The 27,279-nt window shown below is 36.1% G+C and overlaps 2 protein-coding genes across 2 annotated transcripts; one reads left to right on the top strand and one right to left on the bottom strand.

Annotated features, from left to right (window-relative positions):
• The first annotated feature begins 18,810 nt into the window (after window positions 1-18,810).
• LOC147486444 (uncharacterized) lies at window positions 18,811-21,563 on the top strand. Its single transcript, XM_086574998.1, has 7 exons — window positions 18,811-19,020; window positions 19,100-19,316; window positions 19,801-20,001; window positions 20,100-20,787; window positions 20,884-20,984; window positions 21,078-21,137; window positions 21,237-21,563. The coding sequence occupies exons 1-7, from the start codon at window positions 18,844-18,846 to the stop codon at window positions 21,290-21,292; spliced, it is 1,500 nt and encodes a 499-aa protein (XP_086431124.1). The 5' UTR covers window positions 18,811-18,843; the 3' UTR covers window positions 21,293-21,563.
• Window positions 21,564-21,952: 389 nt separating this feature from the next.
• Window positions 21,953-25,354, bottom strand: HCEF1 (high cyclic electron flow 1). The gene is made up of 4 exons (XM_086574999.1): window positions 24,814-25,354; window positions 22,985-23,209; window positions 22,361-22,867; window positions 21,953-22,283 (listed from the first exon to the last, which is right to left on the bottom strand). The coding sequence occupies exons 1-4, from the start codon at window positions 25,243-25,245 to the stop codon at window positions 22,212-22,214; spliced, it is 1,236 nt and encodes a 411-aa protein (XP_086431125.1). The 5' UTR covers window positions 25,246-25,354; the 3' UTR covers window positions 21,953-22,211.
• Window positions 25,355-27,279: the final 1,925 nt, after the last annotated feature.

Genomic DNA, 27,279 nt, shown 5'->3' with positions numbered 1-27,279 from the left:
GTATCCAAGCAATGAAGCAACTGAGAAATATATAAAACTATATATATATATATATATATATATATATATATATATATATATATATATATATATATATATATATATATATATATATATATATATATAACAGATATCTCTTTATAATGTCTATCAAATGTATGTGGCGTGCTTGAAGGAATGTCAGTCATAACGTTTAGAAAAGGAATGAAGCAACTGAGAAATATTTACTTGAGGATGACATGTTAGCTTCTAATTTTTTTCTATAATGAATATGGAAAACATCTTACCTGTATCTATATACTCACAAAAAAAATAACTACCTAGTGGGAAAAATGAGGATTACTCTATGGGAAAATGGAGTGGACTTGGTTGACAAAGATATCATTAACTCTACTGTGGATCAACCTGTGGTCCCTGTAACATCGTTGATTGTTGACATCTATAATGGTAACTTCATTATTACGAGTATAATTATACATTGTATATTACTATATTATTCTTTCTCCTTGGAATAAACTAATCGTTTAAATATTTCAGGAGTATACTATCTAAATTCAAGAAGGGCGACAAAAATTTATTACAACTTGGAAATTCCTGAACTTAAACATCTAATGAACAGGTAAAGTTCTCACACGTTCATATACTTTACATTAATCAAAATTTAACTTTCAATTTTTCAGTTCCAAGAACAAAAAAATTGCATTGCTTGAAGGGTCATCATCTACTGATCGTATATCGAGTACTCGACAGCTCAACAACAGGAAAACTCTTTCTGAAATTCTTAATTCATTGGACAGAGACACCATTGTGAGTTAACATTACACTTTTATATAATATTATTTTGCTTTAAAACTTCTCACTATATAAAATTATTCTTTTCAGGGACATGTTATTGATAGGGTTATATACTAAAAACATTACTTTTGTAATAACTCTAATTCTTTATATTTTGAATGAGAATCATATGGGTAAATGTAATGCATATTATATATGTTATTAGTTATATGCATGCGTCTAATACTTTATGTTGTAGATGATATGGTGTGTAGTGACACACAGAAGATCATATCAGCAGTACCTTATAAAGTATAAGTAAACGTTCACAACCTAGATGGATTTGGACAAACCATTGGTACGGTTATAGTATAATATGGTATTAGTCTATCTTGACTACAAAATTACACTAGTACACTTTGTGTGTATTGAACAGGACCAAGTGAGGTTGTTTATCTTTATACTGACTATATAAGAGAACAAACACCTCTGTTATTATGGATGCTTGTCCTCTTAATTCGGATATAATAACGGGCACTTATGTGTATTGTACATTGCTTTAAATCATCAATGAGTGAGATTTATTTGTGAATCAACAAACTCGATGGATTGGGTAATGACATTGTATGTAAGGTGTGCTGTTGATTATAGAAGGAATCTGTGACTCGCAGGAAGTCGGGTGGATGATGTCCCCTTGAAGAGCTCATAAAGATTATCATGTAAACCTTGCAGGTGGATTTAATCCAACATGACAATGAGGTTGAGTGGTACTACTCAAGGACATAAGAAGTTGATTAATGTAGTTGTTAGTAACTTAACTTAATCAACGGGCATTCGATATCTTAAACACGGGGAGATCAACGAGCATATAATATGGAGCCCATAAATGTAATTTTAGGATTAGGGTGGTAGTGCAACAATGACCTTTAGTGGAATAAGTCATTTGTTGACGGATTTGGGCTGTGTGTTCTGGGCAAACATGGGAAGCCTAAGCCCATCAGGAGACCTAACCCTAATTTCTCCTCATGGTCCCTATTGTAGCCTATATAAAGAAACCCCTCTTTCTCTGGCCGAAATACTCAGGTTTTGCTCAAGAAAAGTGAGTTCCTAAATTCGGTTATGAACTAAGAGAGTAAGAAAGGCCAAGAGAGAAAGAAAGGGATGGAAAATCATTGCCCACACAACGTTCATTCTAAGGATAGGAATACAACAGAAGATCAAGAGATTGCTGATTCGTAGAGCTTGGATTCTCAGAGAAATCACAGCTGATCAAAGGTATGATTTCTAAACAAAATCGTGAACACCCTTTATTCCACTGCGCATGGGTTTTCACGATTTGTAGTCGATTACATGAAACCATAACGGTTCCTACAATTGGTATCTGAGTATGTAGATCTGTCGGTAGATGTAGAACTACTCTAACTTGGTTTTGCATGCATCTAGACCAACTGTTATGGTCAGAATGTATGAAAAGTGATCGATTTTGTTTTTATGAAAAGTGATCGGTTTTACAGTATTTGTTTATTTTGGTGGATGTAATTTAAATCACGGTATGTATCGTGTTGTTTGTTTATTATCTATGATGTAATCTACTGTAAGATCAAAAGATCAAAAGTTGGATTGGTCAAGATCTGAATCAGTGTTCTTTTTTATGAGCTCGGGTTGACGAGAAGTCAATTACATGAAACCGGTTTGATGAGAAGTCTTTTTTATCCTATTAGTTCTACTTCACGGTTTGCAGTCGATCACATGAAACCATAACGGTTCCTACAGTTATGACATGCAAAGCTTCAGTTTGGGAAGTTATACATGACTACGAGTTGTCCTGCCCTAAAGCTGGCTGTCGAAAGAAAAATGTATTGGAAAAAGATGATCGCTATTGGTGTAATAGTTGTAGTGAGTTTATACCATCTCCATTTACAAGGTAAAACTATTAAATTTTATTATAACTTCTTCACTTCCCTTTCAATTATTGATATTGACATTGAATGCTAGATATCAAATTTGAGTCCGCATTCAAGATCACACAAATTGTTCAACTGTGACAATATTTGGAAAAGAAGCAGAAACACTGGTTAAACATCCAGCAATTGAATTGGAGGCTATGCTTAGATCGGTAAATCTACTATTAAACATTTCAACACCAACTTATTTGCCTTTCAATATATCTCATTCAAGTGCATAATATTTTCTTAAACTAGGCAAGTGGTTCTCAAATGATTAAGAATATACTTAATGAGCTTATAGGTTCATCATTAATTTTCGAAATAAGAATTAGTGAATACAACATCATGGATCAAGGCACCAATGGCTTCACAACAACTAAAGTTTTCCCTGTAGATTACAAGCTAGAAGGAGACATGATGCTCACTCACATTGATCAAGTAAAAAAAAAAAAGTATATTTAATAAAAGTTTAAGATAGATAGACAAGACATTATTTTTTATTTATTCAATGTATAATTTCTTTTTGTGATTATAGATGCAGGCCACAGTGGAAATTCATACTCTTAATACTATCTACCCAGATCCTATATCCGAGCGTCCAAAAGTGAGTGATTCTAAACTAATTGAAAAAGAGGTTTTTATTTAATTGTTTACTTGAGATAGCCGTTATATATATATTAGAGAGAAAATGTACATACTAATATGTTATTACACGTTTTTGCGTGTAATTAGAAAAAAGCTATTGTTTTCACATTTATTTAGTATGTAAATTTACATACTAATACCTTCATTAATGAAATTGTTAGTTCTTTCAATCTTCAGTCAATCATTGATAAGGTATATGCCTTAAAGTATGTTATATGCTGTCATCTTTTATTATTTCTAACGAAAGCTATTTCAATTAGAAAATTGAATGTTATTTTGTCAAGAATCATGTCCTAAGATACAATCTTTATTCATTCCTTCTTGATTCAGATATTACCATTTGAAAATTCTGCTGAAATGCCTAGAACATCAACTAAGAAAACAAAGCCTAAACGGATGCGTAGAAAGTCCAAATGTGTAGTAAATATACAACCGCATTGATTTTTAACTATTTGTTTTTATCAATGTTTTATCCTTTATAACTAACACGGGGAAAAGAATGTGTTTATTATGTTAGCACATGAAATTTATTCATACAACTTTAATGAAACCGTGGAAACTTCATACACGACTGTCACATCTAAAAGAATCCGCAAAATTTACCAGGTAAGACACTTTAACTATGGTCAGTAGAATGTTAAACTTCCATCTATTGTGATCTTTAGTTTAAATAAAAGTTTGATGAAAGAATATGTCGTTATAGGGAGATGGATTGTATCATGTAAATGGTTATAGGACTGAATGCTGGAGATGGATTGGAGCATGTCGTTATTATTATTATCATTAACTTATTATTGTTTTATTATTTATGGTTATTAGATATTTTGTTGTTGGAATTTGATTTGTAACGCAACAGTGATGTTACTAATGGCTATTAGATTTGTTCTGCCATGTAATAGTGATGCGACAAGATTTACATAAATAGTTTCCTATAAAACACCCTAACAATGTAAGTTGATCATCTTTCCCTAACGTCAAAAAATTTCAATGAGGGATAAGGTTACGTTAGTATAACACCCCGTGTTTTATTTATTTTTTCCTAATAATAATAATAATAATAATAGATAATAGATGAAACAAAAGATAGGATATATATTAGTAAGGATAGGAAACCCAGTAGGGTTAAGAGATAACTTTCGTTCCTTGTTTTTAGGGGAGTTTGAAAACAAAAAGAAGTTCACGGAGTTTTTAAAAACACAGAGAGTTTTTACCCGAAAAAAAAAAAAAAAAAAAAAAACGAAAAGGAGAGTAACATCAGTTAGGGGTTGCTGTGTAAGAGTAAAAAGAAAGGTTTCGAACAAGGAAGACCGTTTTGTTCGCGCGACAGCCGACTTCGGTCTTTCGGGGTTTTTCCGCTTTAAAAAATCTAGCTGTTTGATTTACAAACAGTGAGTAGATATTTTAGGTTTTTTTTTTCTCGTTTATTGTAGACTTTATGATACGAGGAAAAAGAAATTTATGATTTTTACTGTTCATACTGTTCATATGCGGCTTTATTCAGTACTGTAGGTCATTTTGTGTTAATTGCGTGTACATGACTATCGTTTGAAGAACGTCTATATCCGGAAAACTTATCCATATCCAATGATAAAACAAGGGTAATAAATCGATTATGGTTGCCGTAAACAAAGCGGTTGACTTATGTATTGGCTGCGTGTTTTCGCCAAAAGAACCAAATCGCACTGTGTTGTTTTGTTTGAATGAATTGTTTTGGTTGAATTTTGTTGTGATGTGATACTGTGGGTTTGATGTTGATTATTGAGGATTGATTGAGTGTTGTAGAGTGAGGGGAAGGCGCTGGCGAAGCTTGTAGAAGTCTTTAATGGCGTCGTCAAGCCAAATGAAGGAAATCGTCATGATGGTTTTAGTTTGAACTCTTTTTGGTTTTGATTGTGAATTGTTGGTGGGTTATGGGTTGTTGATGGTTGTTTGGGTGTTGGAGAGTGTGTGGCTGAAGCTTTGAACAAGCTTTAATGGAGGTCGAAAAATTCCCAGATCTAGTTTAGAGGGAGTGGATGGAGTTAAGGGTTTTAGTTGTACCTTTTGTTAAAGTTGTATGGTTTTTCCTCAGGAGAAAAACCGATATGATGAGGAAGGGAGGAGAGGTGGCCGGAAAATATGAGCTGGTGGTGGAGGGGATGACCGAGATTTGGATCTGGTGCTCCTAGTCTCACCAATTCTAATTCTATTTCGGTTGGGCTTGGGCCTAAACATTAGTTTGTTTGTTGGGCCGGTTTCCTATTTTTGTTGTGGGCTTGAGTGTTTTGTTTAGATTGTGGGCTTAAGTTATTTTTGTAGGATTAAGTTGTTTTAGATTGTTGGGTCAAGTTATAAAGGCTTGGGCTTTGGTTTTTGGGCTTTGTTTTGTTTAGTAGGATTAGGACCATGGGTTGAAGTGTTTTGCATACTGGTTTACGTCAGGTCCTGTTGGACGAACACCATTTTGGGAAATAACCCTTTGACTAGTTGACCAGAGTTGACTTTTAACTCGGATGATGATTTGGTCTATTAGGATAGGTCTAGTGCTATAAGCGTGCTTGGCTTTGGGCTAAGACTTTATATATATACGTGTGTATGTGTATTAACTTCTATGTGATATATCAGTCTTTTATGATATACGACGCTATGACACTTAGACATCGATATATTAATAACACGTAAACTATAATACAAGAAACAAGATACTCCTCCGTTCTCTAAAATAATATACGTAATAAAGTTCAAGAGTGTTCTCAATAATTTACCACACCCTTTTTGAATCTCTCCACACCTCAAGTTTTGGAAATGAGATTTTATGACTGAAGATGTCATGTGATAGGTGGGCATTTATTGAATGTGCCATAAATGGCCTGTTAGCGTTATAACTGGGTATTCATTGATTGTGCCATAAATGACCTGGGTATTCATTGAATGTGGCGGGAATGACCTAAGGTACATAGTTACTAAAGGGTAGGTGTATAAGAAAAGTAATTAATTGATTAATAAGAGAAATTGATTTGATGGTGCGGGTGTGCTTAGACTTGCATTTGAATACTTATAGGATATCTACATATGTTGTTTAGAATTCATAACTTTCGTTTGCAGGAGGGCAGGACTTAATAATATTGTGTGCAGGGACGCAGTCCTACCCTTATACAGAAGTGGATATCGGTAAGATTTAATTCAATTAATGAGTTATTAAAATGAGTTATTATAATGAGCTAATATAATGGAAGTCTTGCTTGGGAAGAAACTATGCCGGTTGAAATGATGGAACTGAATGATTAAGTTATGGGAAAATATAAAGTGATTGTTTAGATAATTAAAGTATGACATTGTTTTTATGAGTCTACTCATACAAGCAAATTTCATTTTGCTGACCTATGTTTGCTTTGTTTTGGCAACGTGGGTGTGTTCTTAGGAACATAGGTGGAAGGCAGTGGAATCACGGCGTTTGATTTGGATTCTTCCCTGGAGCACTCCATTAGTTCTTTTATTAGATCTGATTCTTATTGGAAGTATGTAATAACGTAGTTTCATATTCATATGACATGAGAATATGATATTGAAGACTTTTATTCTTAGAGTTTGTTTGATGTTTTATTGGGACGGAAGATAGTCTTTTAATAAAGTGATGGTTGAGAAATTTTAGAGATTATTGTTGTTAAGTTGATTCCTTATGATGTGGGGTTTCGATTTTGGCATGTGTTGTATCCACCCCGTCATAGCCTGTGTTTTTAGACAATTGAACATAGCGATGTTTGAGATATTTATATTTCAAATATTCACTTTGTAATTATTTAGAAATTTGGGCTGTGACATTTTGGTATCGGAGCTTAGGTTAGCCTAGATTTGGAAGGTTTAGGTGATCCTCGGAATGTGGTGATTGGTTGTGTTTGAGTTTAAGATGTTTGGAGTACTAATAGAAGTCCGTTTTGTTTTAAGGTGATGGATGGAGATGACAATGATGTTACTGGTATTGGAAGTAATACCATATCTGCTGATTTGGGAGCAATATTAACTCAGTTGGTGCAAACTATTTAGAGGGGTCAACATGCTAATCTAGGGGATCCTTTTGCTAGGAGAAATAAAGATTTTACAACTTTAGTAGGCCAGAAGTTCAAGGGAGAGAAATGGGCCATTGATGCTGAGAAATGGGTTATTATGTGTGAGTCCGTGTTTGCTAAGATGCAACTCACTGAGGTGCAGAAGCAAGAGTTGGCTTCTCACCAGTTGGAGGGGTCAGCTTTATTTTGGTGGAGGTCTATCAAGGATAATGTGGATGTGGGAACTATGACTTGGGAGGATTTCCAGGTAAGATTTGAGGGAAGGTTTGTTCCTAATGCTGTTAAGGAGCAATTAACTGAGAAATTCTTTAATCTGACCCAAGGAGGGAAAAGTGTTACGGAGTACGTGACAAAGTTCAATGAACTATCGAGGTATGCTCCTTATCTAGTGGATACCCCAGTGAAGAAGAACCAGAAGTTCATCCATGGACTAGAGCCATACCTATCGAGTTATTTGATACCCTTTGATTCAGAAACTTTCGATCGCGTGTTAGATTTGGCATTAAAATATGAACAATTGGATAATGAATCCAAAGATGAGAGGTTTAAAGAGAATACCCCAAAACAAGTCAGCTTACACCTTATTTCTAGTCAACCACGTCAAGGGCAGAGAAAAAGTCGGCATCACCCATATAATAGGCAAACAAGTAGGCATGTGAATAAGGACGTTAGTACTTCGCTAAAGAAATTTGATGGTAATTGTTTGAACTGCGGGGAAGTTGGGCATACTATTCGAATGTGTTCTAAACCAAATGAACTAGTAGGCAAATGTTATAAATGTGGACAGTTGGGACACTATGCTAAGAACTGCATTGGTTAATGTTAGATATGTTTGAATTTGTTGTTTACTAGTTCCTTTATTGGTACTTAGCATGTAAGAAATTATCATATGATTATGAAAATAAAATGCTTTGGTTGTTTTAACGGTTAGTTTCTTATGAAATTTATAATCGAAATTGTTCAGCATGTTATAGTGTTGTTTTCCTAACAGAGTTTTCTATTTTAAGTAAGTATTAGCTAAAGAAGAAATTGTAATTTTAAAATTTCATATTTGAATAATTTGGAATTATCCAAGGAATAAAGAAACCCTTTTGATAAAGGTTGGATTTGAATTTTTTTTTTTGATATTATCCAAGTTATGTATATCGTTGGTGTGTGATTCAATATACATAACATCTCTCTATATGCATCGTTGGAGTTTGATCCAGTGTGTACATGTACACTGTTGGAGTGTGCATACCACACCTCGTTGGTGTTTGATCCTATGTGATGGTAGAGAGCTAGTATGCATCGTTGGTGTATGAACCAGTGTATACTTGCACATCGTTGGTGTGTGAGCCAATGTGTATGCATTACATTGTAGGTGTTTGATCCTATGTGATAGTGGACATAGTATAGGTCATTGATGATATGAATCAGCTTATATAATGTAAAATTTTTATTTTCGAACATGTGGTGTTTGTGAGACACTGAGAGAAATGTTGATATATTTGTAAACACCAAGATGGTGGATGAAACATATGAGTTTTTAAACGAATAGTTTTGACTGGGAAGATTGTTGGGAAATGAAATTATTAGATGTATATTAAATGTGGAACGCTTGGACTAGTTGGGAAATACTAAGAGAGGAACTAATTGCCTCGGTGTGAGAGGAACTACCTTGCCTTCTTAGTATGATTTAACTCGAAGAATATGAGTTTTGCTAAATTGAGAAATAATGAGTTTACTTAAGTGTTGGCAATTGAAGAAACTAACTACGTTTATTCTTTTGAGTTGTGTATACTAGCGTATACACGTATTTCTTGGCTTCTATACGTATATAGACACACTTTCAAAGTATGTGATTTGCATATTATTATGCCAATATATATGATGTTGTATATGTGTATTCCTTTTAAGGTGTGTATACTTGGGTATATACTTATATCTCATTTTTTATATTTGTTTATCATAACCTTTTGGTGTAAGTTGTAAATGAAGTGTAATTAATCTTGCTGACATGTTTTAGATTATCACATAAAGTTCAGTCGTTGAGATATGATCAATTAACTTAGAAGAATTATTGGTTGACGTACTATTTGTTTGGTTAATCTACACTCTACCTTGAATCTCGGGACGAGATCCTTTTAAGGTGTGTATATTATAACACCCCGTGTTTTATTTTATTTTTCCTAATAATAATAATAATAATAATAGATAATAGATGAAACAAAAGATAGGATATATATTAGTAAGGATAGGAAATCCAGTAGGGTTAAGAGATAACTTTCATTCCTTGTTTTTAGGGGAGTTTGAAAACAAAAAGGAGTTCACAGAGTTTTTAAAAACACAAAGAGTTTTTACCCAGAAAAGAAAAAAAAAAAAAAAAAAAAAAAAAGAGTAACATCAGTTAGGGGTTGCTGTGTAAGAGTAAAAAGAAAGGTTTCGAACAAGGAATACCGTCTTCTTTGCGCGACAGCCGACTTCGGTCTTTCGGGGTTTTTCCGCTTTCGAAAATCTAGCTATTTGATTTACAAACAGTGAATAGATATTTTAGGTTTTTTTTATTTCTCGTTTATTGTAGACTTTATGATACGAGGAAAAAGAAATATATGATTTTTACTATTCATACTGTTCATATGCGGCTTTATTCAGTACTGTAGGTCATTTTGTGTTAATTGTGTGTACATGACTATCGTTTGAAGAACGTCTGTCTCCGGAAAACTTATCCATATCCAATGATAAAACAAGGGTAATAAATCGATTATGGTTGCTGTAAACAAAGCGGTCGACTTATGTATTGGCTACGCGTTTTCGCCAAAAGAACCAAATCGCACTGTGTTGTTTTGGTTGAATTTTGTTGTGATGTGATACTATGGGTTTGATGTTGATTATTGAGGATTGATTGAGTGTTGTAGAGTGAGGGGAAGGCGTTGGCGAAGCTTGTAGAAGTCTTTAATGGCGTCGTCAAGCCAAATGAAGGAAATCGTCCTGATGGTTTTAGTTTGAACTCTTTTTGGTTTTGATTATGAATTGTTGGTGGGTTATGGGTTGTTGATGGTTGTTTGGGTGCTTGAGAGTGTGTGGCTGAAGCTTTGAACAAGCTTTAATGGAGGTTGAAAAATTCCCAGATCTAGTTTAGAGGGAGTGGATGGAGTTAAGGGTTTTAGTTGTACCTTTTGTTAAAGTTGTATGGTTTTTCCTCAGGAGCAAAACTGATATGATGAGGAAGGGAGGAGAGGTGGCTGGAAAATTTGAGCTGGTTGTCACACCCCGAATTTTGATAGAATTCGGAAAAACATTATTTGTTCCCGACTCTTCAATTTCCGAGGTGTGACGCACTCTCCACTTCCAAAAACCCATAAACAGTTTAAATATGCGGATAATTAAAAACCAATAAAAATTTTAACTTAAACAATAGTCATCTTCATTACAAAAATTTACAAATGAAAATACAAAAAAACATTGTCTAGACTGAAAATCTATATCACCTCATGGGAAAACAAAACATATCCTGAGATGCAACGCTAACGCAAACCACAAGCAGCAACCAATCTTTTTCAACACTAAAGCTATCAAGACTTATCAACTATGTTCATTTAATGAACACACCCGATAAACAAACATGCAAATCAGGTCGGCATTATAAAAATGCTGGTGTGAGTAGCTCTAAAATACAACATATAATTATACATATACATACACAATCTCTAAGGCAGTTAGTTCCTCCACCGAGGCGCCTTAACTTTTAACGACTAATACGACATCCTTAAGTACAATAAATAAGGCAGGTAGTTCCTCCACTGAGGCGCCTTAACTTCCTACTAACCACACAACAAACCATACGCATAATAAAAAGGCATTTAGTTCCTCCACGAGCCGCCTTAGGTTCTAACTAAACTATAACCAGCCAAGCATATTCCATACTTACCTCATTTTAAGCTTAATTACAGAGTGGGTCGTCTCTGCACAAGTAATTAGTTTGATCCACCCTTCTGCAAAACCATATACAATCCTCTATCTAAAGATATATCATTAAACAACATATTACCATAATTATATTAATTAAGACTTTCTTTGCGTGTCCCTAAAATCACGTAGTATCTATGTCTTACCTAGTTTCCCTAGCTACCACAATCGCTTCCCAACGCCGAGCATGTACATCCACATGCCTCCCCTTACATAATGAACCACTCCGTGCGTAACTATCCTGAGCGGGATGCCGCACACTAGGTAACCCTCACACGAAAGCCATTATGTAAGTACTGCCACTATTCGGCATAAAATATAGCGCGTCTCGTTCTATTTTGCGAACGGAATAATCAAGCCACTATTTGGTTACGATTGCCCAACACATGGGTCAATCAACATCTTATATATACACCCTACACAATGGCCAATCATATCACATACGCCCACACAGGGCAAATCACATGAGTTGTGGTAGTCAGGTTCTAGGATTTTCGTTATGTAATTTATTCAGGTGTCATACATTTATGACTCATAAAAAAAAATTCCACTATATCACGTGCAGGTCAAATACCTTATTGCACTAAGCCACAATATTTAGAAATATCTCAATTATATCTCATAACCACTTTCATTCTTTCACGTGCCAATATATTATTGCACTACGCCACAATCCCGTGGGAAATATCCACAAATACTCTACTAGCATCTCACAGATAAAAATAATGAAGTGTTTACACATTTATTTCTCCAAAACTATTGCATTTAATATATATATCCCAACATATTATATAATGTCACAATATCAACGGCAAATCTTAATTAGATAATGACCACCAAATTTATACAAGCTTCCACAGCATTTTAGCATTTGATTTGTCCATACAATTTACAATATAAAATGTAGCACAATTAAAACAAATCCACGATCCACAATCAAAGCCCAATATATATATGTTTTACACACTACTCACGTCAAATCTTAATTAGATAATGACAAACAACGTTATATAATTTTCGACAATATTTTATTACTATATTTGTCCATATTCTTAAATATGAGAAAAACTGGAAAAAGTCAACATTCCACAGTCAACGGTCAAAGTCAACGATCAAGGGTTAACGGTCAAAGTCAACGGTCAATGGTCAACGGTCAAAGTCAAAGTCAAATTGTCATTGTCAAAGTCAAACTGTCGTTTCTATGTTCAACAGGTTCATGGTCATAGCCATGGTTCATGGCTAAGGGCAAAGGTGCATGGCTCATGGGCTCATGACCAAGGTAATGGTTCGGACCCAACTGGCCAAACCCAAACCTTAGAACCAGAAAGTCTGAACATTTAAAGACCCAATTAGATATATTTTAAGTTATATGACCAGCCCAAAAACCAAAATTAGAAACTGGCTCAAAACACCAATAGGTTCGACCCGGAGAATTTAACTGAAACCGGCCCAACACTTAAACTAAAATTGGTCCACAACTTAAACTAAACTGGTCCGAAACAAAGGATTAATCCAGCCCAATAACTAACTAATGTTTAGGCCCAAAAACTTCAACTGAACTGGCCCGAAACACAAATGGGTTCGGCCTAAAATTGAACTGAAACCGGCCCAAAGAAAACTAATTAGTTTTGGCCCAAACAACTTAACCTAAACTGGGCCCAAACTAAACCAAAATAGCCGGCTCAAAGAAACCAACCAAGGCCCAAGGGAAACCGACCCAGGCCCAACTGACCCAACAGGTCGTCTTCTCCCTCCAGCAGCTCTCTCCTCCACCACTTCCAGCCACCACCCACCGGCGCTCCAAACCAAACCGAACTAACTCGGTTTTGTACCCCCCGAAAAACCCCATCTTTTGCTACCCTCAAACTCGAGTTCCCCTCACCTCCACCAGCGCCAGCATGAATTTCGACCAAATCGTGCCGCCATTAACGCCTCATTCAAGCTCCCAACAGCCCCTCTCATCAATACTCACACACACCCACTACTCCTAACTGTTGGTTCAACCCCAAACACCTAGATTATGACCCCTGCAAATTTTGATTAGTAGATTTAACGATTTCTAACTCGCGTCGCCATTAACAGCTTCCCCAAGCTTCGACAACACCCTTTCTCCACCACCAAATCATCCCCAAATCATCAATCAATAATTCAATTAACACAACAAGAGTAGAATATACAAACAGTTTCAAATACTATACAAACAGTACCAAACCGTATACCGGACAACCGTTTGGTTTTGACTCGCCGCCATTAACGGCCTCCAACCTTCAACAGTTATATATTTTGACAAAAGATAAACTAACATTATCTAGCCGAATAACCATAGCCGAACAAACATAAAATGAACGGAAACATTTGACAGTAGAATTTTGTCTGTATACCAGTAAAACTCTGGATTTTGTGAAATAGAAAAACTATCTACTCACCTGTATTAAAACTCAACTCGACGAATCCCTCGTAGTCTGAATCGTCGCGCTCCACCCTCTAGCAATCCAACTTTTATCTCTGCCTCCATTTTTATTATTTTTTTTATTCTCCAAAACCCTATTCTCTATAACAATGTGATTATATACTTGGGTTTGAAACCCAAGCTCAATACAGACTTGGGCCCAAAAATCAGGCCCACGTATCCCAAATCCAATCCAGCCGATTTTTAAATAAATAATTTAATTAATTAATAAATAAAAAATACGTATTTTAAATACGGGCGTTACACTGGTGGTGGAGGGGATGACCGAGATTTGGATCCGGTGCTCCCAGTCTCACCAATTCTAATTCTATTTCGGTTGGGCTTGGGCCTAAACATTGGTTTGTTTGTTGGGCCGGTTTCCTATTTTTGTTGTAGGGCTTGAGTGTTTTGTTTAGATTGTGGGCTTAAGTTATTTTAGATTGTTGGGTCAGGTTATAAAGGCTTGGGCTTTGTTTTGTTTAGTAGGATTAGGACTATAGGTTGAAGTGTTTTGCATACTGGTTTGCGTCAGGACCTATTGGACGAACACCGTTTTAGGAAATAACCCTTTGACTAGTTGACCAGAGTTGACTTTGACTAGTTGACCAGAGTTGACTTTTAACTCGGATGATGATTTTGTCTATTAGGATAGGTATAATGCTATAAGTGTGCTTGGCTTTGGGCTAAGACTTTATATATATACGTGTGTACGTGTATTAACTTCTATGTGATATATCAGTCTTTTATGATATACGACGCTATGACACTTAGACATCGATATATTAATAACGCGTAAACTATAATACAAGAAACAAGATACTCCTCCGTTCTCTGAAATAATATACGTAATAAAGTTCAAGAGTGTTCTCAATAATTTACCACACCCTTTTTGAATCTCTCCACGCCTCAAGTTTTGGAAATGATATTTTATGACTGAAGATGTCATGTGATAGGTGGGCATTTATTGAATGTGCCATAAATGGCCCGTTAGCGTTATAACTGGGTATTCATTGACTATGCCATAAATGACCCGGGTATTCATTGAATGTGGCAGGAATGACCTAAGGTACATAGTTACTAAAGGGTGGGTGTATAAGAAAAGTAATTAATTAATTAATAAAAGAAAATGATTTGATGGTGCGGGTGTGGTTAGACTTGCATTTGAATACTTATAGGATATCTACATATGTTGTTTAGAATTCCTAACTTCCGTTTGCAGGAGGGCAGGACTTAATAATATTGTGTGCAGGGACGCGGTCCTACCCTTATACAGAAGTGGATATCGGTAAGATTTAATTCAATTAATGAGTTATTATAATGAGCTAATAGAGTGGAAGTCTTGCTTGGGAAGAAACTATGCTGGTTGAAATGACGGAACTACCTGTCTTCCAAGCTGAGAATGATTAAGTTATGGGAAAATATAAAGTGATTGTTTAAATAATTAAAGTATGACATTGTTTTTATGTGGTTAGTCTACTCATACCAGTAAATTCCATTTTGCTGACCCATGTTTGCTTTATTTTGGCAACGTGGGTGTGTTCTTGGGAGCATAGTTGATTTGGATTCTTCCCTGGAGCAGTTCATTAGTTCTTTTATTAGATCCGATTCTTATTGAAAGTATGTAATAATGTAGTTTCATATTCATATGACATGAGAATACGATATTGAAGACTTTTGTTCTTAAAGTTTGTTTGATGTTTTATTGGGATGGAAGATAGCCTTTTAATAAATTGATGGTTGAGAAATTTTGGAGATTATTGTTGTTAAGTTGATTCCTTATGATGTGGGTTTTCGATTTTGGCATGTGTTGTATCCACCCCGTCATAGCTGAGATATTTATATTTCAAATATTCACTTTGTAATTGTTTAGAAATTCGGGCTGTGACAGTTAGTGTCCTTCCTAAATAAGTTGTAATCAAGTGATGCATAACAGAGTCTGAAAGCCAAACTAACAGACATAACCCCCGACCTCCAACTATGTTAGTACCATAGGACTTCCAAGTTGACCATCAACTCAAGGTGAATTCATCTTAAACATTCTAACCGAGACATCATTTTGAGAAGATAAATCTTTCACTCATATAGGCAATTACAGAATGCAACACAAACCAGTAAAACATGCTCAGATATTCCTATGAGAATAACATAAACTACCCAGTAAAACATTATAACCTATGCAGAACAAAATCGATAGATCTTTGCAAGATACCATGTATCCTTAAACCCATTCTTTTCATATAAAATCTCTACTTCTTGCCCTTCCTTAAACTCCATTCTCCTCCTTCACACTCACTCTCACAAACTTCTCCATAATCACAATATACTTTACAAACTGAAGTTTTACCCTTAGAATAAACAAAACCCTTTCACACAAAACTAGCGTATTGAAGTGCTTTTTTGTCAGACCTCGACCTATATTAATCTAAACCCTATACATGTGTTCATTCCTTTAATTTTCTCCACCCCAATTTTCTTTCCTAGCACGTGCAATGCACATGCCCGTTTATTAGTATATATATAAAAACAAAACAAATAAAAACTTTTATACTGGTTAACATTAGTATAATTAAATACAAGAGATCTCGTGAAAACACACACACTCAAGATGTAGTTATTTTATGACATATATTGGTTTGGGAAAGTTCCATAATTGAGCGGCAACAAAGTAAAACCTCAATTGCTTCCTCTAAAACCCAATGAACTACTATGCCGATCACATATTCTATAGTACTTAATACGAACTCGAAAGGAGAGTTATCACAAACCATATTTGAAATAGTTGAAAATGTTAAAGGTTTCTGTTTCCACCAATTTAAACCCTAAATATTTGTACCAACTATCAAATTAGTCTTTTAAACTTAAACTTGTATACAGTTTCAATCTCAACATTAATAGATTTTGTAAACAATAATACTACTATACTAGGATCCAGTGGTGGAGCCAGGTGGGTCTAGGGTACGCCCTGGCTCACCCTAAATTTTGGAAGAAAAAGTACTTACTACTTTTCACTACTGAAATTCTCCCTTTCATTAAGGCTTGGGCTATCTTTATTTATTGAATTGTGAATATTGCCCTATTTAGAGTAAAATAGAGTAAAGGCATATGTTATATCTGCTATTATTTTGCTGCTAAAGGGTCTAAGAGTAGTTTCCCACTTTATATTAGTTTAGCCTCTCTCAACCAGCCCACATGGGTAATGGGTTGTACACGTACTTCAACTGATGAGAAAAGATAGCCTTTTGGTATTGCTATTGTAAGTTTCTTATATTATATATGTAAGCATGCTCCTCCAACCATCAGAAGCCACATGACATTTCATTTACCTTTTATATAGTGAGACAAAAAAAATTGGCAAAAGAATGAGAGATTAGACAATTAGATGTATCTTATCATTAAAAATTAAATCAATTAACAAAACAAACAATATAATGAACTAAGCTTTATAATTCAAATTTGAAAATTCCATTTCCTAAACTATAATAGATTTTGATTTTAAAAAATTGAAATTATAAGCTAAAAATTGTTTGTTTGTATAACAATAGAAATAAAAAGCAAATAAATTAAAAAAAAAAAAAAAAATTGACTGGAAATATTAAACTAAGCGAAAAACAAGAAAAATGTGTGTAGCGTCTAATTGAGTAAATTTATAGTTCTAATCGGCTCACCCTGGAATAAATTATTGGCTCTGCCACTGCTAGAATCCCTTGAAATTACACCTTTGTACCAAATGTTAATTTTTTTCTCAAAGTATCGGGCTCAAAATAGGGGGTGATAAAAAAGGCAGGGCGGGGCTAGCCCCTACCTCAAATATAAAAGCCCCTCATGATTGAGGGTTGAGTCGGCTCCACCCTCATTTGATATTGAGGGGCGGGTCGAAAGTGGTCGAGTAGGGTCAAGCATGAAAACTCAGTTCTTAACCTCAGCCTCATTTTGAGGGCCAAATGAAATGAGGGCCGGTCCGGCCCCGATCTAATTATACTTCACTAGTTTACTATTTTTTTTGTAATTTTTTTTTTTTTTTTTTTGTAATTGATTTAATGATATGTATATAAGTATACAAAACTAATTATTATATCTTTAAAAAAAAAATAGATAGAGATGGTGGAAGAGATGATATTCTTAAAATATCTACATTTTTAATACTTAACTATGTTGTTAGGTTGGATTTGCTTTATGTATGACTTATATACATATCATTAAATCAATTACAAAAGTGCATATATTATATTATGTTATAATTTATCCCCTATTGAAAACTAATTTAATAATTTTTTTATACAATTTAGATAATTATAATATAATACATAAATATAATGTAAAATAACAAGAAAATATGGTTTTCTTTTAAGGTTTACACAAATATATAGTATAATACATAAATTATCACCTCTATTTTGGGTTTACACAAAAATAATCATAATTCACTTTTCTTTTATATTTGAACTCTTTTACTCAAATTACAAAATACCTCATATGATATGTGGTAAACTACTATTATTAAACATCATTCAGTAGTGAAAATATTTAGTTCAAATAGAGATAATTGTGGTACCTTACATATATAATGTAAAAAATAAAATATATCTTATCGAAAAAAAAAAAAAATTTGAGGCCAAGTGGGGGCTTGAAGGGCTAATCTTGGCCTACGCCTGTAATCCTAGACCCAGACTTAGCTCCTAGCCCTAATGGCATGAGGGGCATGAGGGTCAACCCCTCAAATCTGTGAGGGCCAACTTTTGAAGGTTTTGACGCGCATTTTTGAGGGCCGGGTCGGCCCGGGTTGAGGGCTTGAGGGCCAAATTATCACCCCTACTTCAAAATGTTTCATCCAACTCCTGAAAATCAGTAATAATAATTCCCGCCAAATATCTGCAAATTGGAGGGAACAAACTTTAAAAAAACTATTAACCGCTAATTTGTAAATCTAATCCAAAATTTCAAAACTCCCGCCTTTCTCTCACTCTCTTTTATTTCCCTCCCCTCTCTCTCTCATTTTGTACTCAGAAGAGAAGAGAAGAGAAGAGAAGAGAAAAAAATGGCGAAGAAAACAACAACAAAGAAAACACCAGAGAATTTAGGCAAAGGAAAAGTAACACCAGTACAAATAGCATTCATAGTAGACCGTTATCTCTCCGACAACAACTTCACCCAAACTCGTTCTTCTTTCAGAACCGAAGCTTCCAACCTCATTTCCAAAACCAACGTCAAAGAGGTAACCATTTATTTTCTTTCGCTCATACTTATCGAAATGTTGAAATGCGGGTTCTTGATATTTTGTTGATATTTTGCAGGCGCCGAAGAGTTTGTTGAGTTTAGATGCAATATTAGATGAGTACATTTGTTTGAAGGAACAGAAAGTGTTGTTGGGGCAAGAGAAAGTTCGGGTTGATGAAGAGAAACATAGGGTTGAGTTGTTGTTACAAGGGATGCAAAATGTTATGCAAGCTTATAATAGTTCAAGTCCTTGTTTGGTATCCAAATCTACAGATCTTGTTACAAACAGTAATGGTGAGTCTCCTTCATTTAGTTGATTTGGAAAGTTAGGGTACTGTTTGGTTAGGTTTTATGTATTATTATTTTCCAAATTAGTGTTCGTTTGATGAAAATGAGAGTAGCCCAAGTTGTTAGAAAGGTCACTGCTTTCTAGAATTTCAGGGTTTATAGGCCAATTAGATCCTGCTTCTTATACCAGTTATGGCTGAAGCCTTAAAGACCTATAGCCTGCAAACCAAATTTTGATATGAAATCAACTGATCATTTTGATTTCGCCTTTCAGCTAATCTAAAAGTGGTATTCCCATTTCCCAATGTGGTAACATGTTGAACTGGTTTAGTAGTGTCTTTTAGTTAATAAGCACACCGAGTATTTTGCTTATATACGTTAGTTTTTTCAAGCGTATCTCAAATTCTCAATAAGGAGTTGTGATATTGCAGTTTGATAACATTTTTATGGAGAATAAGGTCTTATACTCGTATTATTGTGTTCTTACCAGGAAATCCAGCAAATAAAACTCCCACCGTGGCATCAACACCATGGCTTCTCAACAACAATGTGGATCCAAAAAATTTCACAACACCATCCACCAACCCTCCTCCTGAAAACAAAAGAAAAGGTTCAAGACCAGCTACTAGCGCTCCTACTACTACAAAGAGACAATGCCGTCGAGGGACCAAGAATCAATCACTTTCTGCTGGTAATTTTCTTTGAATTCCGTAACAAAAATTAGTGAGATGTGACCTCAAAATTCTTAACTTTGTTACTGATGTTGAATATATTTGAAATTTCCTCCAGGCACTGCTATTATACCCTTCCAAGGACATAATGCATACAGCACGGGAGGAATGGTTCCACAGAAAATTTCTGCGCTTCAATCATCATTCCAGCCTAATTTAGCAGTTTCCTGTGTTGCAACTGGGTCTTCAGTTAGGGAGTCTTCTGTTGCAGAGAGCTTGTTCACACAGCCTTCTTCATCACTCAAAGCTAACTCACCTAGTCCGAAAACCCCTCCACAAGCATGTATCACACAAGTTGACAACTCCATCTCTCCGGTGGAGAATTCTTCAGTTATTAACTCAGCCGGCAGCAATAACCCTAAGGAGACAAGTGCTTCAAACTGCGCTATGATTTCGTCTTGTTCTGAGTCTGTGTATGTGAGCCCTTCCAAACATATAGCATGTTATTCAATGGAGAGAAGTCATTACTTTACATCTTCATCACCTGGGAAAACATATTTGAAGAGGCCGGCAATGAGGGAGCATGTGAAAGGAAGACTGGATTTTGGTGCTTCTAATGTGCCAATGAGCTCAGATCAACCCCTGACAGATGATATACCAATGACTGGATCCAATGAGGATATTTTTGACATGGATGTCCCTAATTTTGATATATTTGGTTCAGATTTTTCCCTATCTGAGTTTCTAGTGGGTATTGACCTCAGTTGTGGCCAAGGCACAAATCCTGCTACTGGCGTTGTCTGTGGGTATATTTCTTTACTTCATAGCTGCTGTGCATTAAACCTATCTTATCATGATACTAACATAACGTTTCTTTTTTGAATTTTCTAAATCCCATCCAGAGAACCACATGAATCAGGGTTTGGGAATTTGGAGGCTACCCAATCTTTCTCTGAGTTTCCATCAAGTTTAACTCTGTGTGAGAAAGACATGAATATTCAAGGTAGTTGCAGCATTGTTACTCTTCTCTATCAACTTGGACGACTTATTCATTTTTTGTATAATGTAAAATTTCTCCAATTTTTTTCACATTCAGGTCAAGATTCTATGGCTTCAGTCAAATCCTACAAAAAATGCATAACAATATCAAGTCCTGGTATGGATACACCAACATTATTCCCTTTTATTTATTTCTTTTCTGTTTTTTGTGGATAAATTTACAATACTGACATCTGCATTTGCTTTTGGATTGCAGTTAAGAATAGAAGAAGCATTGCACTTGACCAAGAGAATGTGGTAACAAGAAATTGATTTCCTTTTACAGTTGAATGAGCTTTAGGGTTAACTATCACCAACAGTAGTTTATAACTAAAGGGGTCTTTGTTTGAAAGTTCAAGAAGCTCACAGGCTTGTGCAATGTCGCCTTTGTCTAACATCAACATGCCTGTCATTGTTGTCATCTTCATCTGTCTTCACTCCAAAAGTTTTTTCGTTTTTTGTCTAAATGCTTGCAGAACAACATTGTAGCTTCTGACAAATATGTATGTTCTCTAACCTTGCTAATTTGAAGATTTGTTCAGTACATCTTTGTTTCTTTTCATCTTGAATGTTTGTTATGATGTTGTGGTAAACATGTTGAGATCTTCCAGGATACATGGGTCTGACAAATGGCTGCCTAATCCACTTTGTGAGAAAAATGTTAGCTTAACAACCAAACAGCTTCTGGTCTCTTCCTGACCTTTTCAGACTTAGAACTTGGAATTTCTTTCTATTGGAATTTGGCATTTACTGTTAGCTTAAATGGTGAAATAGCCTTATTATTTCAGTTTAGCCATCTTCTTAAACTAAGCTCTCTGACATTTCTTCCAGAACCTTCTTGTTGTGAAAACATATTTCCAGTTTTGAAAACATTCAGTTCTTTTGGTGTACAGGTTTTGTATTCTTGCTTTGACTAAGTGTAAACTGATCGTGTTTTGGTATTCACCACTTATGTTCGACTGTATTTCTTTCCATCCTTTTGACTGTTTAGAAAATGTTGTAAACATGAATGGCTTAAAACTTGAGCAAGAAGCCAATATAATCATTGCCTGCTTACAAAATGGTTTGACAAAAAATTGTGGCAAATGACCAATTTTAGGCCTATCCCAAGCTTTTGTGTAACCTGGACTCGCAGTGCTCCATTAACATCATCTTCATAAATAAAGTTAAAGGTAGCCATTCTTATGATTTATCAAGCCAAGAACTTCTCCAACTTTTCAACTTCTTCGGTGCTTCCAATGTAAAGTGGAACACGCTGATGAATCTGCCAAAAGCATAACATAGGTCATTAATCCTTTTCTCGCTAACTGCTTTAGATTACTTATTTAACTGTGATCTTACCTCAGTTGGTTCAATATCGAGTACTCTTTGATGTCCATCTGATCCTTTTCCTCCCGCTTGTTCAACTAAAAAACTCATAGGCGCACACTCGTACAGTAGCCTTAGCTTTCCATTTTTGCTCTTCTTATCCCTAGGGTACCCATATATCCCACCGTAGAGAAGGGTGCGGTGGAAATCACCGACAAGGCTACCAATGTATCTTGCAGAATATGGCTTGCCACTAGGGCCAGGGTCCTTAAGGTCATCAATGTACTTCTTCAGCTTATCATCCCATAATTGGTAGTTCCCTTCGTTGAATGAGTAGATTTTACCTGACTTAGGTATCTGAATGTTCTCTTGCGTTAAGACAAATTCTCCGTACATTGGGTCTAACGTAAATGAGAACACTCCTTTTCCAATAGAGAGCACAAATATCACTGAGCTTGAGTACATGCAGTAGCCAGCAGCCAATAAGTTGTTGCCAGGTTGACACACATTAATGACACACATCTGCTGCACTTCTTGAAGCTGAATTATGCCATTCGTTGAACAATTAGGAGTTCTTCATGTTAGGTAAAACTTAGAAATTCAAAATGGCTTACATGTAAGATGTGAAAGAGTTTAATGATAATGTGAGAAAGTTACTGTGCTATTTTCATCGGATTCAGCAAGGCACTCATCATTTGGACTGTAAATCCCAAATATAGATCCGGTGGATACAGCAGCATCAATGTTGGATGAGCCATCAAGAGGATCAAAAACTACAATGTAGTTGCCAGAATAACTTTCTTCCACTGCAACTGGTACATCCTCTTCCTCTGATGCTATGATCCCCGTTCTTCCACTTGATCTAAGGCAGTTTGAGAATACCTGCATTTGCATTCAAACTATCCTGATTAGACTAAAGAAGGTGGAGGATTCTAGTCATGCCGTGGACATGCTATTAATAGGGAGTATGGACTGCCGATTATGCTAATGGGACTAAGTAGCAGGCAAAGGGCTTATTTAACTTCTCATCTCCAGTCTGTATGGTATTTCTCCTAGGCCATTCCCTATTAGGCCGGCGGTTAAGGTTGTCATTTCTGTGGACCTATTAGAAAACCAGTTTGATGCCTACATGTTAACGTAATATGTTGCAGGGGGTGTCTCCGGAGTCCGGAGTAACTGCTAAGGAGGAAGCTTTCATTCTGTTTCATGCACAAATAACAAGTTAAAAATGTGTCTCAAGGGTTTCGCTTGGGGCTTAGTAGGTGGTCCCATTACTGTGTCCATTATCAACGATGATGCAGTATAGCAATCCAATCAAAGCTTTGGTTCATCTCGCAAACTTTTTATCAAAATTTTAGTCGATATGTACACAGTACACTCAAACCTTTAGATAATTTTTTTTTTCATTATGTACACAGTGTTGGGGTTAATACCGATACCAATCGATCCCCACTACACAAATAACTTGTAATATAAAAGTATGAAACACTACAACTCCAGACAAATTCTAAATATTCACTACAACCTAGCTATTCTAAATATTCACTACAACCTAGCTAGCATGCCCAACTCTCTAAACAACTATCAACAACAAATAATAATATAAAGATAATAACAAGCATATCACAATACAAAGATATACCGTGGTTCGGCCAATGGTACCTACTTCTACAAGAGTTAATCTTTTTATAAAGTGGAAAAGAAGATTACAATCACTCCTTTCAGTCTCTCACCTTACTAAATCACTCATCTATCTTTACAGGCTATTTTCTCTACAAAGATTTTCTCTCAACCTTAATTGCTCTCAAAATTGGGTTTCAATTGTGTTTCTTCTTGTGTTAGGTTTTCCAAAACCTTGTTTTAGGTTTATATACCAAATACCAAAATTCGCGGTTACTATAGCGAATTAGAAACTTCAATTATAGGCATGGCATGGGCGCTGCCTCGCAAGGCCAATGTCGAAGATGCCCCCCCTCAACAACCTGTTCAGGATTTCCAAGATTACCAAAGGCGGCACGCCTTGGGTTTAGTCCAATCAGAGCGCGCGTGCTCAGACCTTTTCATGCAGAACTGATTTCTCTTCTTCCTCATTCTCATGTGAGGGATAACTCCAACACACAGTATTACACTCAAAACTGTTGTTCACCTTCACGAGACTTGTTGGCTCTGCATCTCAATGCACATTCAGTGATGGAGCTTAAAGGACTTAAGGACTACAGTCTTAATGATTTGCCAATCTATACATAACTACCACTATCCATAGAAATCATACATAACCTGAAACCAGTTCTTATAATTAAACTGATTACATTACAAAATTCAATTTCATTTCTCATTTCTTCGCCTCATAGAAATATAGCATTTAAATCATATAGTCGTCTATACTATATATACGACTATACCTTGTAATATATATATCCAATGGTCCTAAGAACTGGATATATGTATATGAGCTGTTCTGTTCATATATGTAACATGTAACGTACCTCATTAGAAACAACATCAAGCTTCTTCTGATCTTCACCTTGAATATTAACTGCACCCTGAATACCTGTTAAGTTCGAAATACTAGCTCTTTGCACCAATGAAGCAATCTGCTTACATGCCATAGAAATGCTTGACAGAACTATAGTGAGTTCTGCATCTATGTTCCCTGTTTGTTCTTGTTTCAATAACCACCCTGTTAATGTTTGTATCTCAAATGAACTTCTCTTCTTGGTTTCGGCCCCTGTTGTCACTGAAACTGCTTCACACCGTACTCCTACTGGGGTGCCAACTCCGAAGCCTAGGTGTTTCTTGTTAGTAGGACATGAGAACAGTGTTTTGTTATCTACATGAGAAGGTGATAGACGTGAGGTTGAAGAAGAAGAAGAGGAGAAGAGAAGTTGGCATGAAGTTGGGATAGCTGCAGCAACCATGGCTTCTCTGATTACCTTTATCTTGGGGACCTTTTTTTTTATGTGTTGGAAATTAATCTGTTTGTATGTTCATTTTATATTTCTTGTCATAATGTTGATATTTTAGATTGCATTATGAAAGTTTGTAGTGATTGTAAGGCTAGTAACCATTTCGGTTTTAGTGGGTCCCTACTTATCTCATCTCTAGCTACAGACGGTTTCTGAATTCTGATCCTTGTTTCAACTTGGAACTTCAATTCGATTTACTCTCGGAGTCTTGGGAGTTGCCTAAATTTTGCTATTTTTATTTTCATTTTCTTCTATGTGATGGATTGCTATACTTAGATTCACATGCAGAAGGATATTGTAAAGTAGCGTTTTAATTATCCCTTACAAATGTGATAGGGGAAGAGAATGGGTTTGGAAATGGGAAATACCGATTAGTTGTTGAAATTAACCGCCACGTATTTATCTCGATTAAGGGGAGAATCGAATCAGTCTGGCGTAGTTCATGTAGGGGGTATTTATAGCTGGTGAACGTGGAGATCTATCCAACACGAGTACTGACAAATACAAATGTATTGTTCAGATTGAGAAGGAGTATGGGAATGGTGTTGGTTGGAATTCTGTAATGATAGTGAGTGGTTACAGTGGTTCGTAATTTGCGGTGATGGAATGTGTAAGTACGACTTTAACAATGATTGCTTATAGAAAATAGGATGTGCCATGAGATAGAATGCTCTGTGTGAGGATGTGCGAGTCGATCTGTTCTGGAGCGATCTCATAGCTTGTGGGTGTGAGTTGATGATGTAGGTCGCTCTGAAGGCAGTTCGGGGAACGAGGTCAGAGGTCGGTGTGGTATTTCCGCTATGCTAGACACGTGCTTGATATTCCTGAATGAAAATATCACTCCCTCACACAACCACCTCTCAGTAGGGTATGCTGTTCATTGAAGCGACCTGCTGAGAGAAAACGGTGGTGTGTGTTGAGCATGAGTGAAGAAGCGAACCGAATCATGTGAAAAATACCCAAATGCTATGGAAGTCGATTAAATTGTTGTATGACGAACCGATGTGGGTGATAGTTGGCGCCATTTGGCGTGAGAATCTGGCAGTTGGTGAGGAAACGTGTCGCCGCTTTTTCTGGAAATTTGAAAAGATAGGTCTTTGGTAGACGTGTGCGGGCTAGGGCTTAGGTTGTAATCATGATGCATTGGGAACTGGAGAGGCGGTTGTATAAAACAACTTTTGGAGATTCGGAAAGCCATTTTTTGTTTCGTTTCCAGAAGCGCAGATACTAGAACTCTTCAGGTTAGTGCTTCCGCCATTGTTGGTGCTCATTTTTCTTGTGTTCTTGTTTGTTTCATTCAGTTGTTAGGTCGTCTTTAGCTTCCCTTGTTTAGGATCTGTAATCACTAAGAAAAGGGGATGTCTGATTCGGACGATACTCGATCTGAAGAGATTCGAGAAGTGTCGTTGAGTTGTGGGGAAATGGAGGATGAGAGGGAGGAATCAGTAGAGGTTGAGAGTGAGGATGTGAAGGAGGAAGTACGATCTGAATCTGTTGCTGCTGTAGCTAGTACGTCAGGTCGTGATGAGAGGTCGTCCTCTAGTGGGTTGCCTCCTAGGGCTGTAGATAAACGTGCAACAAAAGCTTTCGCTTATCTAAGGGAAGTGTATGGTATCCAGGGGGGTGACGACCTGGAGATACACGAACTGGACAAGAACGTAAAGGTGTTCAGTGAGAGGTACACACCACCGAACTACAAGATAATAGTATGCATGGGGCAGCTGAGGGGTATGAGGATACCGTTCTCGAAGCTGACTTGTGACTTTTTGAACTTCTGTTGGAAAGCGCCTTGCCAGTTTGTGGGTAATACCTGGCGGCTGCTTAGGGTATTTGATCTGCTGAATGCGAGTGGTGAATACCGCCTAGGGGTCGCTGACATTATTGAGCATTACTCAGTAAAGCGATCTCGTGCTTTTAACATTAGCTTAGAAACGGTGACAGGAAAATCTAGTGTGTTGGATGGTGTGAGCAATGAGGCTTGGGAGA

Source organism: Coptis chinensis, chromosome 7 (assembly GCF_015680905.1).
Source record: "Coptis chinensis isolate HL-2020 chromosome 7, ASM1568090v1, whole genome shotgun sequence".
NCBI classification, from domain to species: Eukaryota; Viridiplantae; Streptophyta; class Magnoliopsida; order Ranunculales; family Ranunculaceae; genus Coptis; species Coptis chinensis.
The sequence above is the reverse complement of the archived record's forward strand: the minus strand, read 5'-3'. Positions and strand labels throughout refer to the sequence as shown.

What these genes read in the sequence shown, in the direction of transcription:
- HCEF1 (XM_086574999.1), bottom strand. Translation starts at nt 25,245, where the DNA reads ATGGTTGCTGCAGCTATCCCAACTTCATGCCAACTTCTCTTCTCCTCT. An exon ending in TTGATGTTGTTTCTAATGAG is followed by an intron (nt 23,210 to 24,813) that starts GTACGTTACATG and finishes ATGCAAATGCAG; the next exon opens with GTATTCTCAAACTGCCTTAG. An exon ending in AATCCGATGAAAATAGCACA is followed by an intron (nt 22,868 to 22,984) that starts GTAACTTTCTCA and finishes GGCATAATTCAG; the next exon opens with CTTCAAGAAGTGCAGCAGAT.
- LOC147486444 (XM_086574998.1), top strand. Translation starts at nt 18,844, where the DNA reads ATGGCGAAGAAAACAACAACAAAGAAAACACCAGAGAATTTAGGCAAA. An exon ending in CCAAAACCAACGTCAAAGAG is followed by an intron (nt 19,021 to 19,099) that starts GTAACCATTTAT and finishes GATATTTTGCAG; the next exon opens with GCGCCGAAGAGTTTGTTGAG. An exon ending in GCTACTGGCGTTGTCTGTGG is followed by an intron (nt 20,788 to 20,883) that starts GTATATTTCTTT and finishes AATCCCATCCAG; the next exon opens with AGAACCACATGAATCAGGGT.